Source organism: Phalangium opilio, unplaced genomic scaffold, assembly GCF_054372755.1.
Source record: "Phalangium opilio isolate 3A_F unplaced genomic scaffold, DU_Popi_V2 ptg000082l_1, whole genome shotgun sequence".
Taxonomy (NCBI): Eukaryota; Metazoa; Arthropoda; class Arachnida; order Opiliones; family Phalangiidae; genus Phalangium; species Phalangium opilio.
In genome coordinates, this window is record NW_028324189.1 from 2,727,422 (window position 1) to 2,743,294 (window position 15,873).

General features: G+C 39.7%; 1 protein-coding gene across 9 annotated transcripts in view; it reads left to right on the plus strand.

The window, feature by feature from the left end:
• The window catches only part of sv (paired box protein shaven), a 68,139-nt gene that overhangs the window by 44,229 nt on the left and 8,037 nt on the right, over nucleotides 1–15,873 (plus strand). For 8 of the 9 annotated variants that reach the window (XM_089847597.1, XM_089847604.1, XM_089847596.1 and 5 more), the window contains one exon: nucleotides 7,166–7,428. In XM_089847597.1, the coding sequence (XP_089703723.1) occupies nucleotides 7,166–7,428 (263 nt within the window). The remainder of the gene's footprint in view (nucleotides 1–7,165; nucleotides 7,429–15,873) is intronic. The other variant, XM_089847598.1, reaches the window with a different exon arrangement.

The following is a 15,873-nucleotide window of genomic DNA, read 5'->3' on the forward strand; positions in this document are numbered from 1 at the left end:
TGGAAATTGTATTAAAAAGCAAGTTGGGTTGGGAGGAAAAAGAACTGTAGGACAGACAGGGTAGGGAGATAGTTGAAAGCAATTTTATATTCCTTATTACAAGATAGGCTTTTATTTCGTTAGTCTGTACGCGGAACCATTAGAATTATATTAGGAGAGGAGTTGGTTGGAGAGAAGTAGTAGAGGAAAAGGAGGAGAGGAAGTTGTAAGTAGAAGCCGTTTTCCAAGCCCGCACTTTATTATCTAGACTCCACATCCCCGCGTGCCGCGACTGTACACCAAAGTTTTGTCGAGGTTGGGATATTAAATTAAACGAAGGGGAAAATAATTTTTCCGGTTCTGTCTAAGAGGCGAAACGATATAAAAGGGCTGCAGGAATATACAAACCAAAGAATACAAGCGCTAGACAATTTATGCGAAAATGCTTCAATTTTATTAACTACCCTAGTTTGTAAGCCTATATTTCCCCCTCCTCCAATATTATTTTTAAAAGTTCCTGATTAATTTGTAAAGTTTCGAGTAAATATTCTCCCATTCTCTAATTACTGAAGGGTTAGATTCAATATAACTCTTTATCAAACCAACATTTTGCATCAGAGACAAAATATCTCTCACCCTTGATGATATAAGTGGTCTAAATAGATATTTTACGTAGATCCCTTGTCATTTGACAGTTTTATCCCCACACCCTGAGAGATTATCAACACTAGGGAAATAGCTATATTCGCTAGCCGAATAAAACTCAAGGGTTCGTCGTTCCCAGCTTACATTAGGGTAAAAGGCTATAACAGAAACACGGAGGTATCAATAACGTGGTAGAGAAGAACGGCTCTGGAGACCACGCTCTCGCGCGCGCGGCGCGAGTTTGCTATAGCTAGGAGACATAAAGGGTCACGAGGGGATCAACCCCCTACTTGTATCTCCTATAGCTCCTCTTGGGCTTTTTATAAACAATCTTCGTTATCGGCTCGCTTTGGACCTACGCGTCGTTGTTAACGGAAATTGCACTTATTCGAGCTCGATGTACCGCCCGTTCTTGTAGGGTAAGAAGACTTGGTCCCAGGGTGCGTTTTCAGACTAGGGCATACATATACTACTTTTATTCTTGCTCGTGCCAAAACAGCGGGGTTTAGGAAAAGAGTAAGCTCTAGGGTTAACGGGAGACTCTTCCGCCACATCACCCACGGATTGGCTAGGATCGGGTGACGAAAACGGCTCCATACTCTAGAACAATAATCGCGCTGAAAGCTTAAGTCGATTATCAAGCATTAAAGCTCATGGATAAAAGCTCGTGCCTGCAGAGGGTGAGAAAAAGTACTTTAAGTTGGCTTATTTGAGAAAATAATATCATCGTTGCTATGTATAGGCATAACCTGTTTAGCTAGATTTAATTTTTTCCATTGTTTTCTTTATGACGAATAAAAAGATATGGTATAACTAATTTTCCTCGCATTCCACTCGTATATACTCGGTACTCGAAGCCGTCAATCGCATTAGGAAGCCAATTACTCCAGCCATATTTTGCTTCGTATCGAAAATGGAGCAATTAACACGAAAAGAATGCGAGAGTGGGTATAAAGTTAGTATCGGTAAAGCTCTCGAGCAAATTTACATAACTGGATGGTGCATGGGCCTCGCAGATGGGGAGAAATTGAGTTTAAACACTGCCAAACTGGCACAAGAAGGACCGAAAACATTGGCACGAGTCAAGTGTAATATCGCAAAAAGGTTCGAAACGCAGAGCTATATAGCTAGTGAAACATAGTTGCCCGGTAATATTAACAGCTGCGAAATCCTGGCTCTCGTGGGGGTTTCGAACGACTCTCACCTCATCATTGCATTGTGTACCTCGTCATCGTTTAAAAGAGCCCACGCTTTCCCCACCCCATCTTCCTCCCCCTTCCAGCACACTATCGTAGATTGCCACTTCCCTTTGACACGTGACCACCATATCTCCAATCTCCCCCCTTCCCCTGGCGCTATTGCTTGTCTAGTGTTACCCCCCCCCACCCTTGGGATCCTTTGTGTACCTAGACTCTCGAAACCATAATCTCAATGTACATATGGGTAAAAACTCGTCCGGGGTCCGTTGGGTCTTCTAAAATATCGCTGGGGTCTAATATTTTTGTAGTAGCGGATCAAGATTGAATCGTATAGAGGGGATAATTAGTTTAAAGTGTCCTCGTTGTTATAAGGTGCGGGAAGAACGTCCGCTCTAGCGATACGCGATACATCCCAGTAGGATCGGTCCGAGCTTCTGGCTTTTGATGTAAAACAGTACGGATGCTCTTTTATATTTATGGCATGGTAGTGGTGCCCTGTAAATGCGCTCCACTATATACTTTGCAGAGGGTTTTATTCTCTTACTTATTACACTTCACACCCCAGTCTGGCCCCTCTCGAGAGAGATGTTATCACCATCTACTATCTCCTCCCAAAAAGATGTGTTTTATTTTAAATTTAATTCAATTTTTATACATGTAACATTATAGGTCCAAAAGTTCTAGAAAACGATGGTTATCTTTCAGAATGTTTCAATAAATTAATCATTTTTAGGTAACTCCCATGAGACAAAGGCTTTTTTATAGGGAATACTTAAGTTTAATTGTTTACAATTAAAGTTCTTGATTAAAATTAAAGCAACAAAATAGGAACACGGGGATACATTTATGGTCTAATAGAAAGTTCTTGTAAAACCCATGGTTTTCCAGACGCAAATCCATTTTTTAGGACCATGGATGAAAGAAGACTTGGATGGAAGAGAAAAAAGAGGAGAGAGTGTAGGAGAAGCGAGAAGAGAAAAAAAAGAACCTCCGTCACGGAGCGTCATTAAGTCATTATTATAAAAGTTGAAAGCCGGCGCGTCACTTACCGCAGTGTTACCGCGACACTGCCCTTTTATAACACTTCTCTCCTGCACTCTTCCTTTTATAAAGTGAACGTCGGAGCTTGTACAGTGTCGTTGGGAAACTAGATGTTCCCAGAGGGGGGCAAAAAGGGGGGCCACGAAGATGGGTGGGCGACTAATAAAACGGGAGGGCAGTAGCGTGGCGAAAGTCGACCGTTGGTTCCGCAAATGCTCTTTACGTGTAACTGCGACGTCATATTTCATCGGATGGCGGCTCTAATTACTGGCGGCCTTCTAAGAACAATCCCTTACCTCCCGTCGCTAGTCTTTTACTGGCCACTCGGACCCTATAGTTTTCTGTCTATGAATGACCTCTGTATTTCCTTCCGCATTTTTTCTTCTTTGTCCTCGTTCATTCGATACAATAGAAACAGAGGTTTTCTTAGTTTTATACAACATCAATCCGTCTCACCCCTAAAGTGGGGAAGACTTGTTCCGATTGATTCACGTACTAAACTATTCATTTACTACGATAATCATTATTAGTTTAATTTAATTTTAATTTTCTTGAAAATTTGTAAGTCTATATAGAAATAGCATTAGGGTATTAGGGTGAAGCCATCTTATAGGGGCTTTAAAAAAGCATTGTTTTCTACGGGGCGCCTGTAGAAATGTTTAACTTGCAATACACCACTGGCAAAAATAAATAAAACATTACTAGTTTATTCTCATAATTAAAAAATAAATCTAACTAGGGCCTTAAAACAAGGATGAAATAAAATAAATCATTTTTAAGTGCTTGTAATTCTAAACAAGGTATCAATGTTTGCTAGTCTGGGACAATGAGTAATCCCCAAGTCTAGGCGCCTTTTAAAGGAGAGCAAAATGAAAAGGTCTCTAATGTGAACTGAACCGAGACGGCTCTAACAACAAGAGTTAAAACGATCACAAGGGCCATCTGGAATTTGCGGCGTCCGTCGCTTGTTTCCTTGTGAAACACTCGATGATCGTCTGCACTCCCCCCATTTATTTACAGCCTGAAATTTCTTCCGCTAAGCCTTGGATTTTTCCTTTTACTTTTATTTTCTTAGCCTGTAAAGCGTTCTTACCCCTCGTTACCGGCATTAGGGGGATCCTAAATAATAGCCCTATCCGATCCCTACACCTCTAACGACTGCGGTACTCCCCATCCAAAGCATTACCTGGGATTGTAGAGAAAAAGTCAACTTTCGAAGGGACGAAATGACTTCACAATAGCTTTACCAAGGGAAAAAACTAACCAATTGACCTCGAAAGTGTTTGGTAGTTTTCTAACATATAGGCATGGGGTGATTTTTTTATAGACTATGTTAGGTTATTGTAGGGGTGAATTCGATGTAGCTCTTCGTGGGCATCAAATCTACTGTAAAAGCACTTAGGAAATGGGACTCTTAATTGTTTTATTTCTGCACCAAGGAACTCCATATAAATCGCCAGCTCTTAACAGACCTCCCCTCCCCTCTCTTTCTCTCTCTCCATCGTATCTCCATTCAATATCTGCTAAGATCTATTCTTCGTAGACATTGCATTATCTATTGACCATATATGTCGTATTTTTAATTGTAGCTTTCATTCTGTTTGTTTGTATGTAAGAGATGGGAAAGTAATTATTTATATTGTTTTTATTTACGAAAAATAAATTGGTCTATAGCTGTAAGGGAATCAAATTACGCGGGATTTCTATGGGATTTTCGAAAACACGAAGAGCAAAATGGCCCCGGTATAGTAGTAGTATAAAAAGGTGAAAAGGTTTTTCTGTCGGTGATAATAGAGGAGCAGCGAGGTCTTTCCTAAGAACAGCTGAAGGATAAATTGATTTGTACGAGTAGGACCGAAAAGTTTGCGCCTAATATCATTTGGCTGGTAGAGAGTGAAGAGTATGTGTATGTGTGTATGGGTTTTCAGGGGAAAAGGCGTATAATGTCATCATCGGAAGGTATAGAGGGAGCCGCCTCCGAGCTTAATGCGCTTAATAGCGCTTTGATTGGGCGGTAACGCGGCAGCCGCCTTCGATAACCCCGTCAATCTTTTCGCTGTAAAAGCCAAGCAGCCCCAGCCCTTTCCAGCGCCACCAAGAAATATATAAAACATCGCCTTTTCCTCTTACACACAGAATGGGTTAGCTACTTGTATGCATAGACCTTCCATCATATCCATTGGTTTTCAGACTAGGAGGAGTTATACTATTCACACCAGGAGTCCTGAATAGCTGTGAAGTATCAAGTAGCCTCGCCTCATGGTGTAAATGGTGTCAATTCGCTAATCTGAAAACTATGTATTGATTCTTAGATGAAAATTGTTCATTATCAGTTCAGTTTTCATTGAGATATAAACAAAGGGAAAACAACATATCATGTAAGATGTGTCCACCTCTTATAGCTAAACCACTCGTATCTTCGAATAAGGCTTAGCAACTGAAAAAGATACTCCTAAGCCCCCAAAGAAATAGGGAAGAGTGGTAATGCACAAGGGGCTCCACGCACATATCCCGCGTCAAATTTTGATTACGATGACTTTCGCCAATGTTCCGTTAGCTTTCAGTAGTGTTGAACCCCTCGCCGGGCCCCATTCGTGTAGGAGGAGAGCGGGTTAAATCAAATCTCGAACAAAAACACGCCGGGAAAATTGGCCGCTCGGTGGCGTTCCGCATACAGGGAATGCATGGGTAAGATGCACCATACTTGGCGTATGTGTCACGAATTAAATTAAGCGTTAACCGTATACGAAACGCCTTATTTTATACCCCGAAAGATACTAGTATACTAGTACTCGAGGAGTATCTCAGGTGGTGTAGAAGAGGGGGGAAAAGATCGGTGCGCCCTCTACCAATCTAGATGGGAAACTCCTGGATAATTCTCCCCCGCCTGGCCAGAGTTCAAAGAGACTATATTAATGATGGAAGCGTTAAATTTTAAAAGTGGGAAACGCGAAACCGTATGTCTCCGCTTTCGCCCGCTGCTCATTAATAGCCTTTTAGGATCTCCGCTTATAAACCCTGAAAGCCACGCTATACCAAAAGTTCTTCATCATCGCCCCAAAAATAATCTCTACGTTTTTAAAATATTAATATTAAAAAAAAAATACTTTTAAACATATTAACTAACCCTGCCACCAAACTTTTGAGTTACTAATAGTTACAGCTTAAATGGAACGGATTTTGCAAAGTAAAATAGTTTTATTAAAACTATGGCAGGGGCTATTTGAGTTACGGATATCTTCTCCTTCAGCAATAATGTGCAGCAGTGTAAACAGTGCTACAGGAGAAATATTCTTATGTTAATTCCCATAGCCCCTGCAAATCTTTTCACCGCAATGTCGCTTTAACCAGTTAGGTTTCAAAACTAGTTAATAAAATAAGTTTTATTGAAAAGACTAAGGAGGAAATGGATAAATATTTTGAGTAGCTTTAGTTTTTAACATATATAATAAAGTAATTAAATGTTTGCCTTAGATAATATGAGAGAAAACAAGCTTTAACATAAAATAAACAAATAAAATATTGCGCCATCACAAACAAATTGATAGATAGCCCTTATTCCGAGAAAAACTAAATGTTTTCATTTTCATCTCTTTGGAGTCGACTATTTCGTTTATTATTGTTGGGATAAAGTAATAGACGGCGCGTTCGCGGTGGAGTATCTTTATTGATTTGAAAGCCGCAAGGCGTCGCTGTAGGAAGTGGCTTTTTTTCCCATCCGTTGTGGCTTGGCGTTATAAATGGGAGAGAAATAAGTATGGGGGGGGGGGGGTTGGAGAGAAAAAAGTAGTGGATATTCCGGCGAATGAAATCAAAATGGCGTATTTCGGAGAAGGCAGCGGCAGCAACTATAGCGACGATTCTATCAACCAAGGAATTCCGAATCGATTTTCGGAAGGTTTTTCTTTTCTTTTGTGTGTAGAGAAAACCATTTTCCCTTCCTTTTCCCCTAGCTAGATGTCTCTACCCTTCTCCCATTTCCCTACCCCCTGGTTGCGTGTTTTCCTTCTATAAATAGGAGCGTGAAGGGAATGGCTAACATAAACAAGGGCGCGTTAAAAAGGTTTCTTGTCTGCTCTCGGGCAAATGGCTCAAGAGATACTCGAGGGTGATAATCAAATTAAATCACCCTTTTTAACAGTAACTACGCGGAACTTAACAGAAAACACAAAACGCCTTTCACGGACGGTTGATGGGAAAAAAAAAGAGCAAAGGACACTTACTCCTTTATATACAGATTATTCGGGATAAATTAAAAACTAATTAACTAAGAAAACTATCTATTCATTTCTATTTGACAGGATTGTCCGCAATAAGGCAGCGGAGAAGGCAAAGAACGTACACCACAACGCGTCCAACGGTAACAGTCCTCAACCGCAACCCACCTCGAACCCAACGTCGGTGATAACCCACGCCCCACCCGCTCACGAAGGGGCGCAGTCCCTACAACGACCGTCGTACTCCATCAATGGTATCTTGGGTATCCCCAACGCCAATGGTGGAGGACCCAATTCCGATTCCATCAAGAGGAAACGGGACGACGCCAATCAAGGTATGTCTTTTAGTAAGTCAATTCTTTCACATTATATTACGAATTTAAGCCTTTGTGCGTAAGGGTATTGTCTACATTTTAACAACATCCAGTATAGGCCTAAAAAATAGTCCCCCCGCTATACTGTTCAGTTAAGGCATTTGTAGATCTTCTTTTTGAACGCGTGACCCATCAACTTTGTAAGGCGTATCAAGCGGTGCAAAACCAGTTTCCTCGCCAAAATATTGCGTTAGTCCCACCTTCACCACTATATATGACACCGCACCAAAAGAAACGACGAAGCAAAAAAAGTGTAATTCAAACTATTTAGGTCAAATTACCTACCAAGGAACGTCTACGTACCCTACTCCATGTAGGGAACAAAATTCTAAAGATAGATAAAGTATATATACGGAGAACGCCGGATTTTCTTACCACAGCTATAGAGCCTCTTAAGATCTTGGCTTTTGAGTATAGGCCCTATACATATTCAAGCTCGCAAAGTATGGGGGAATTTTTTTATATATAACATGGCCGGGAAAATATATCCTTGTCCCTGACTATATGAGTAATTATTTTTATAGAACAAGGGTAGAGGGGAATTAGGAGGCCAATTACGAAACCAGGCGTATCAAATCGTGGAAATGTCGCTAAGCAGTCGGGATGTACCGCGGTTGAAAGATATCATTTTTCATAAAATTACTATACTATCTTACTAGAGCACTTGACAAAATAGCCAATGGTATAAGACGGATAAGCACGTAATGTTAAAAGCCATAGAAAGAATTTAATTTTCCCCCAAGTGTAGCGGAAAAGTAAAGATCAAAATCTCATTACACTCAAATTAAATAATAAATTTTGTAACTGCAAGGATTGTAAGTGTTTAAAACGCAGTACACATAACAATACGCATTCAAAATTATGCTATGAAGCAAGAAAACATTACTTATTTATATTGTTTTCAAAACATCTCGTCATTTAGAAATAGCAGCCTATCCCATCCCAGTTACCACAAAAAGAAAAGTAAAAATTATCCGCGAAATAGACACAAATATATTTTTCTCCGCATCTCTCCATGCAAAAAACCAGTAGCTAACCCCCTATATAACGATGTCGTAATAAAACACATTAGGCTTATTACATCTACGGATGATTACGTTAGAATTCATTATTCGAAAATGGTAAAAAAAAAAAGAGCACCAGATGATGCATTTTTTCCTTCCCAAATAGGGAGGGTAACCAAAGTGATGAGAACGATATATAGTACGCAAAAAAAAAGAACCGGAAGGTAAAAATTATATTAGGCAAAAAGGGATGACATTACCCAAGAAAAAGGAGGGAATACGGTGGGGGTGGAATCGGTAATGACGCTCATGCCACGTAATAAGTTTTTTTTTTTCATTTCTGTGGGATATGGGAGTTACCAGGCATCTTCTCTTGGATGGTGTAAGGCGCCAGACACATTTGAGTATAGGATAGGGGAAAAAAATATTATTCCATTTCATCGGGCTCTTAAAATTCAATCACTGTAATTTATGCGGGTTTTGTCTCACATTTCTACGTCAAAAAGAGAAGATGGAATTGAAATCCATGATTTTTTTTTTCTTTTCTTCCTCAATTGTTATTCCAGACAGCCTTGAAGTAGAGTAACCATATTATTGAGTATGCTTATTTTTTTACAAGAAAGTATTGCAAAAAAGACATCGATGACAATTCTGTATGTGGCGAAACCTGCATCCAATCTGATTACTGATATTTAACACAAAGCAATCAAGATACTAGCTTCCATAAAAGGCCGTGAGAACCATTCATCCTAATTTTTGTATAACTAGGTCCAGTTTCGCTTCGCATTTTTACGAGATCAATATAAATAATTCCCAAAGCTTGAGTATCGATGACTTAATAATAGAATCAAAACCCTCTCGGACAAAAACCTGATCTTATTCGGTATATAGAACCAGTAATAAACAAACTCAACGCTCTAGCTTATTTCACTCTATTCAAAGCCTTTCTCCGTATAAGAAACTCGAGGAGAATATAAAAAGCTCGTAGCTGTCTTTATGTACCCCTACATAAGTTGACGAAAAGACAAAGCGGCCACATTCCTTTTTAGTATATAAGGACTGGTGAAGGAATAAGAAGAAAAAAATAAATGCATGCGCGAATACATAAAAGAGGAATCTTTCTTATCCACGGTCTTTCCTATCGGCGTCTTATTCTGGAACCACGCGAGAGTGGTACAATGGGATAGTTTCGCGACAAATATATATTCGTCCGGGTACTGGTACGCGAGATGTAGGCGAGACTAGTCCAAAGAAAAGACGAAGACGGCGATGAGAACTCTCCCACGGCCAGTAAAAGAGACACAGCTCGCTGATTTCTTACAATCGACGATTGTACGGAATCAGAACTCCGAGACCGGCGTGTGGCACAGTCCCGTCGACCAGAATCGGGGAAAACCTCGGATAAAAAGGGAAGCGGAGATAGAAAGGGAACATAGCTGCCATAGGGAAGATACTACTAAGGGTGCGCTTCTGGTTTTTCCCTTTTCCGCCGCCGTCATCCTCCGGAGTTTGTCTCCCGCGGGTCCGCATCCGGATGCGAGGCCCGACGCAAAAAAACCAAGCTTTACCCTCAAAATATACAACCTTTCCTTTACCCAGAGAAGACTTTCTTTCCCTTATAGTTGCTTGGGGAAAAAAGGAGCAAAAGGGCTTATTGGGAACCGGCTATTTTTGGTTAAAAGACAGTGGGTACCATTGATGTCAGTTCAAAAGGAAATTGCAAAACAAAACTATATATACGCGTCCAAGGACTGCAGATTTATAATTGCAAATGGTGAAAGCGTGTCCCATAGTCTCTACCAAGGGCATTAGGTTGGGTAAAAGATACTAGCATGCAAGGCCCTAGGATTTTGCAACGGTTTCCCAAACTCGCTTGGCAAAGTTACCGTACGGTTTGTTAATTTTTTTAAAAGATCCATCTAGAGCGTGCGTGCATTTTTCATTTCATGAATCTGTCTTCCTTACACCATTAATTGTAAAACAAATTGTAACGAACCAGCCCAGAGAGTTAAGCCGCGCTTAAAAATGTCACTAAAAGACATTAATTAATTTCCAAGTCCTCAATGTTTCTTTTGGCTTCCTTAAGTTCCGTTCCGTGGTTTGAAAGCAAAACAAAGTCCCACGCAATCTCTCAAGAACAAACAAAACATTTTAAAGGGGTGGTAATGCGTATACTACGATGGTTAGAATTACGTACGCAGACGTCAAGAAGCGCAAAAACCCAAATAATAAAGAAGGGCTGTTAAAAAGGCGATAGTGTTTGAACCTCTGTTTGAACGCTCTCGTAACCCCGACCAATGGGGCCCTTTGTAATCAAGGCAGATTCTCTCTCGTATACGCTCTCACACCTTTCTCGAGTAGAGAGAAGGAGCGATAGAGTAAAAAAGTGCAGAGTTAATCCTGGAAAAGCTAAATGGGCGACCGCCCCCCACTTTTTCGAGTTTCGCGCCCACTAATCCTGGTAGGACACGCCGAGTGGTTTCCTCGTTGACGTTTCGATAACCCGACGAGGCTTCTTCTTCCCTTCGAATCTTGATTTCGATCCGCCATTTTGCGCCCGCCGTTCCGCCAAGCACATGCTCGAGAGCGCGCGAAATCGGTGCTCTACTCTTCCCGCGCGCGAGAGTTAGGAAAACCCTCGTGATCTTTTTTTTTTCTTATTCCTTTCGTACGAGAAGCGAATTTTATACCGTCGTTGACTACTAGAGTTAGGCCTAACCATAGAGTCAACCGAATAGAAAGATGTGACGTTGATAAAACTGGTCGATCGACCATGCACCACCCCGTTTTTACGGAGTGGGAAGTTTGACCCCCGGATTAAGTAACCCTGAAACAGTGTGATACAGAAGACCTAGTGTCGAAAATAACGACTATAGAGTTAACGTAGCGTGTAATTTGTGCCAAACTTATTTTTTTTTTTCATTGGCTTCCCATAGATGACTTTTTGGGGCTTATCGAATTGAAGGATTAACTATGAGAAAGCCTGGATTAGTTTAGAAGATTCCCATGAAATCAAAATGACCAGTTGGTCAAAATAAAAATCCCTCAGTTGGAAGAAACGCTGAATTCATGTTCCTATTTGAAATTCTAGAATAGATGATTTTGGGCATCTTTTTTAATTTAAACAAATTAATTACCATGCCTGAAGGAAAACTAAATTCACGTGTCTTTAATCACAGTGTTGTCTTCTTTTCATTCTCCGATCCATTTACGATTATATTTTATTAAATGTCGTATTGTTTCAAAGCAGCGGCAATCTTTATTTAACTCAATGGGGGGAAGTGTTAATGTCCTTATTCAACAAAGCTAATTCGTTCTTTCTTTTCCGAGATTCAAAGGGATTCCTCGAGAGAAACACCCGCTGGGTCTTTTTTTTCACTCGAGGCCTCTAATATTAAAATTCATTGTTCTACCCAGTTAAGCTATTCCATTCTTAAAATGAGAGGTTGTTGCGTTGCGTAAGTCTGAAAGTTCATTCAGGTTGTAGTGACACGTCCGTAGAGGTAAATGTATTTTAAAGTTCAAAGGGCAATATTTCCTGCAGGGATTAATATTCCTGTATATTTTTTATGAATTAATAGGTGTTAATTCTTCCCTATTTATTAATTAAAAGCTTTGTTTATAAGCAATTAATTAAGGACTTAAAGTTTGCAAATAATATACAGATAAACAATTTAATAATATAGAAATCGAGTATAGATTAACCCTTTCTAAGTCAATTTCAATTAATTCTAAACAGAAGCAACCACCAGCAGCAGCTCACTAAGGGATTAAAACCCAATTAAAGGCTTTAATTATAGTGTTTGGCCCCTGTCTCAAAGTAAATACCCAAATCAAAGTAACCGAAAAAGAAAATTGTTTGTCAGTGCTAAAACACATCTCGGAATTAACAATAGAGCGTTCACTAGTGAGGTTTATGTAGTCCCACGTGACGTACAACCCTCTAATCCTTCCAATTACGAGAGGGAGCGAGGAGGGAGGGAGCGAGGGAGATACACAATCCTTGGTAGGTTTGCGAGAATTTGCAGGTCCTGTTCGTCCCATCACTCTCTAAACGGCTCGAAGCGGGATAAGCAATCGCTCTTGTCCCTCGATACGAAAACGTATATATATACCGCGTCAACTACCAAACGAGTACCATAATAGTACAACCAGAAGTTCATTAAATAAAGTAATATAAACGCCAACCAACGCTTGAAAGAATATACAGTACTTAAGAGATTTTCAATGTAGAATCAAACTAAGTGAGTATTATTTGAAAGGTTTTTACTTTCATCATATGGACTTTAGCGAGTTAGGAAAAGCTCTCTTTACCAAATTTCGCTGTTATTAAGGGCTCTGGATGATGCCCCTTTTCGGAGGCCAGGCTAGTCTCGCGGGGCCATCGCTGGCTTGACACAGATAACCGTGATTGCGATAATCAAAGGCCGAAGAGCGGCTTCAGAAAAGCCCCTTTTGTGATTTAAAACCCCTACCCATTCTGATGGTGGTGGTGGTGTTGGTACTCCCTTTTCCCACATTCACTCCACCTACTTCTCTATAAAACCTCTCCTCCTTCCTTCCTTCCTTGCTCTATCCGCGCGCGCTCTAGTTTTCTCTACATCCTATTCTCATCTCCATTCCTTATACTCCGTCTCTCTCCTCTTCCGCGCATGCTCAGTTTGTCTCGCGCGCTCTCTTATATTATCCCCTCGGCAGAAAGCACGTGCCTTTCTCTAAGGTTTCGATCGACAACTAGCAGCCCGAGCTTTGCTAGCTTCTTATCTCTCTGAACCACTCAGCTCCTGGAGTGAACCCCGGACACCCCTTTGCCAGTTCTACGCTTTCAGGGGCTTATTGATAGTTAAAACTACCACCGGGAAAATGGATTTTTTTTTCTTCAGCAGAAATATATATTTTTTCTTCATTTTTTAACTTTTAGCAATAAATGTCTTTTCGTTATTTTACACACGAGGAAAATTACTTTTTAGTTCAATATTTACATATTAGAAACATTATAGCATCATTTTAAATTAAATGGGTTAGAAATCAATTGAGATTTTTCTAGAGAAAGCTAAGTCTTTATTTCTCTTAAGGTTAGCGTTAAAGATTTTAACTTAACCCTTTTTCGTTTATGCAGAAATGGAATTATTAATATGCTAATAAAAAAAAACCTTGTAAAAGTTAGACAGCACGTCAAGTCAATTATTATGTTTCAGTATGCTTGGCCACGTTCCGCGATAAAAACCCGGTAATGAAGCGCAATATAACCCTTTTTTCTTTTGCCAATTTCCATATATATATTTTTTAATTAGTTAGGAGAGTCTCGGAAATGGAAATATATATATTCATTAAACACGAAAACAATCAAAACTCTTCAAGCGCGATATAACTATTTTCATAAGTTGATAAGATATGTTTCAAACTTAAGTTTGTCACTGGTTACTTAGAGCTTGTCATGAAGTTATAGTGAGGTTGGTTATGACCAACCTCACTATAACTATGGATTAGAGGTAAAGCGACACCTGGTGAGGCGATGTCAAAGGCTTAGTAATGCAGACTAGATAGGAAGATGGAAGTCCTGCAAAATTAACCGAGTGTAGCCTTCAATTCTCGAACTAGCTCGAGCTGCAAGTCTCTAGCATTACGAAGTATAGTTAGTGTCATTCTTATGGAACATATCTTATAAACTTATGGTATTTTGACGTTGTACAAAAAAAATAAGGTATGAAATTTTTGGCAAGGCCGTATAGTTTTCTTCTTAAGGTTAGTTCACGCGTTTGTGTTGATTTGCTTGGGAGGGTTTTAAGGTTTTCCCCTTTTAATTGCCCAGCAACATTGTGGTAAACGTTGCGAGCTATTTTTTCTTTCTTTAGGCTGATTCATTTTCATTTCTCACGGAACGGAATGATGCTATTAGACGGTGATTTACCAAGCGCGTAATAATATATATTCAATTTCTAGTTTTGCTATGATTATATTGCGATTTACAGTCCGTGTTACTCATAAATGACCTTGCGTTGTGTGGTTCTCATAGGCAGACATTTTAAACATAGAATAAAAAACCACTAAATCCGCCCAAGTCTACGCGGCATAACAGACTCAACAACATCTTACTCTCTTGTCATATTGCTAAGTCTTAAATTTTTAGGTGTTAACAACACATGCACCAACTGTAAATTTTATTCGGAAATATTTCTAGATTATAAAGGGTGTTTTTGATAAATCTGCCTTAAATTAAAGGGCATTTTCTTTGCGTCAAACAGAGTTGGAAAATGTCAAAGAACATGCATGGGGTCTACAACATTTAGTTACTTATAGATATGTGCTTCCAAACATTGATCGTCCCCTAAAACACAGGGTCACAGACTAAGAATAAGACATCAGTATTCAATCCAAAATTAAGAACGTTTCTGAATCTTTATCTAGAAGACGTGTACTATTAAATTGATAGGAGTGTGCATATGCTGGTAAATTAAAGCTAATTAGTCCACGTGTCATGCATAATTATTTCCATGTCTTAGGGGTCAATCAATGTTGGGGGCCATATCTATCTCCATAACTAAATATTATAGACCCCCAATAAGTTCTTTGATGCACTTTCCACTCAGTTTGACCCTAGAACACACGCCTTTAATTGATTACAGACTTATCATAAACACATTCGTGTTCAAAACGTGTTTAACAATAGTTATATTTCAAACTCTTACATAACTGAAAATAAAAACATCATAGCAAAAAGACCGACCGACTAACTGAGTACATAGGCGTCCAATTCATTTAAAGTTCACGTACTAATTCCTGTGACAGAACGTATTCCCTATTTTGACAGCAACAACTTAACCTCGTCAACCCCGAACGACGTGCCAGGTTAAAACGCTAACGACCATTAAAGGGCGTAGAACGCGTTACAACAATCCTACACCCATCCATCTATTCATTCAGCAAAAACCGAAAACACCCTACTGACCGTGAATCCGACAAAACACAGAAACAATCGTACATTCGAAACGCGGGCGATGTTGGGTTTCAATTTCATTATAATTGTATGTCCCTTATGTAACAAAAAATGGACAAAAAAATAAAATAATTCTACGGGTCCTAAAAGCACGAGTAAAACCCCCAAAAAGTAATAGTTTTAATGCATTGTCTTCGAGGGTATTTCATTGGGGAATCAACTTGATTGAATGAGTAATATATCCCACCCTTGCAAAAGAGAAACCTAGTGCTGAACTAAAAAAAAGACTACCTTAGGTATAGACTATGTTAGTAATGGAGGAGTAGGGTATATGTCGGGCCACCAAGATTAAAGCGACTCTGGGAGTAATGGTCGGCAAGACCAAATAGAGCTCGCTGGTTAATGTTGCATAGATCCCTCCTCGTAGCCCTTTCGCGACCCATACCGTTCCGCCGCAATTTTCATTATTCTCCTTGG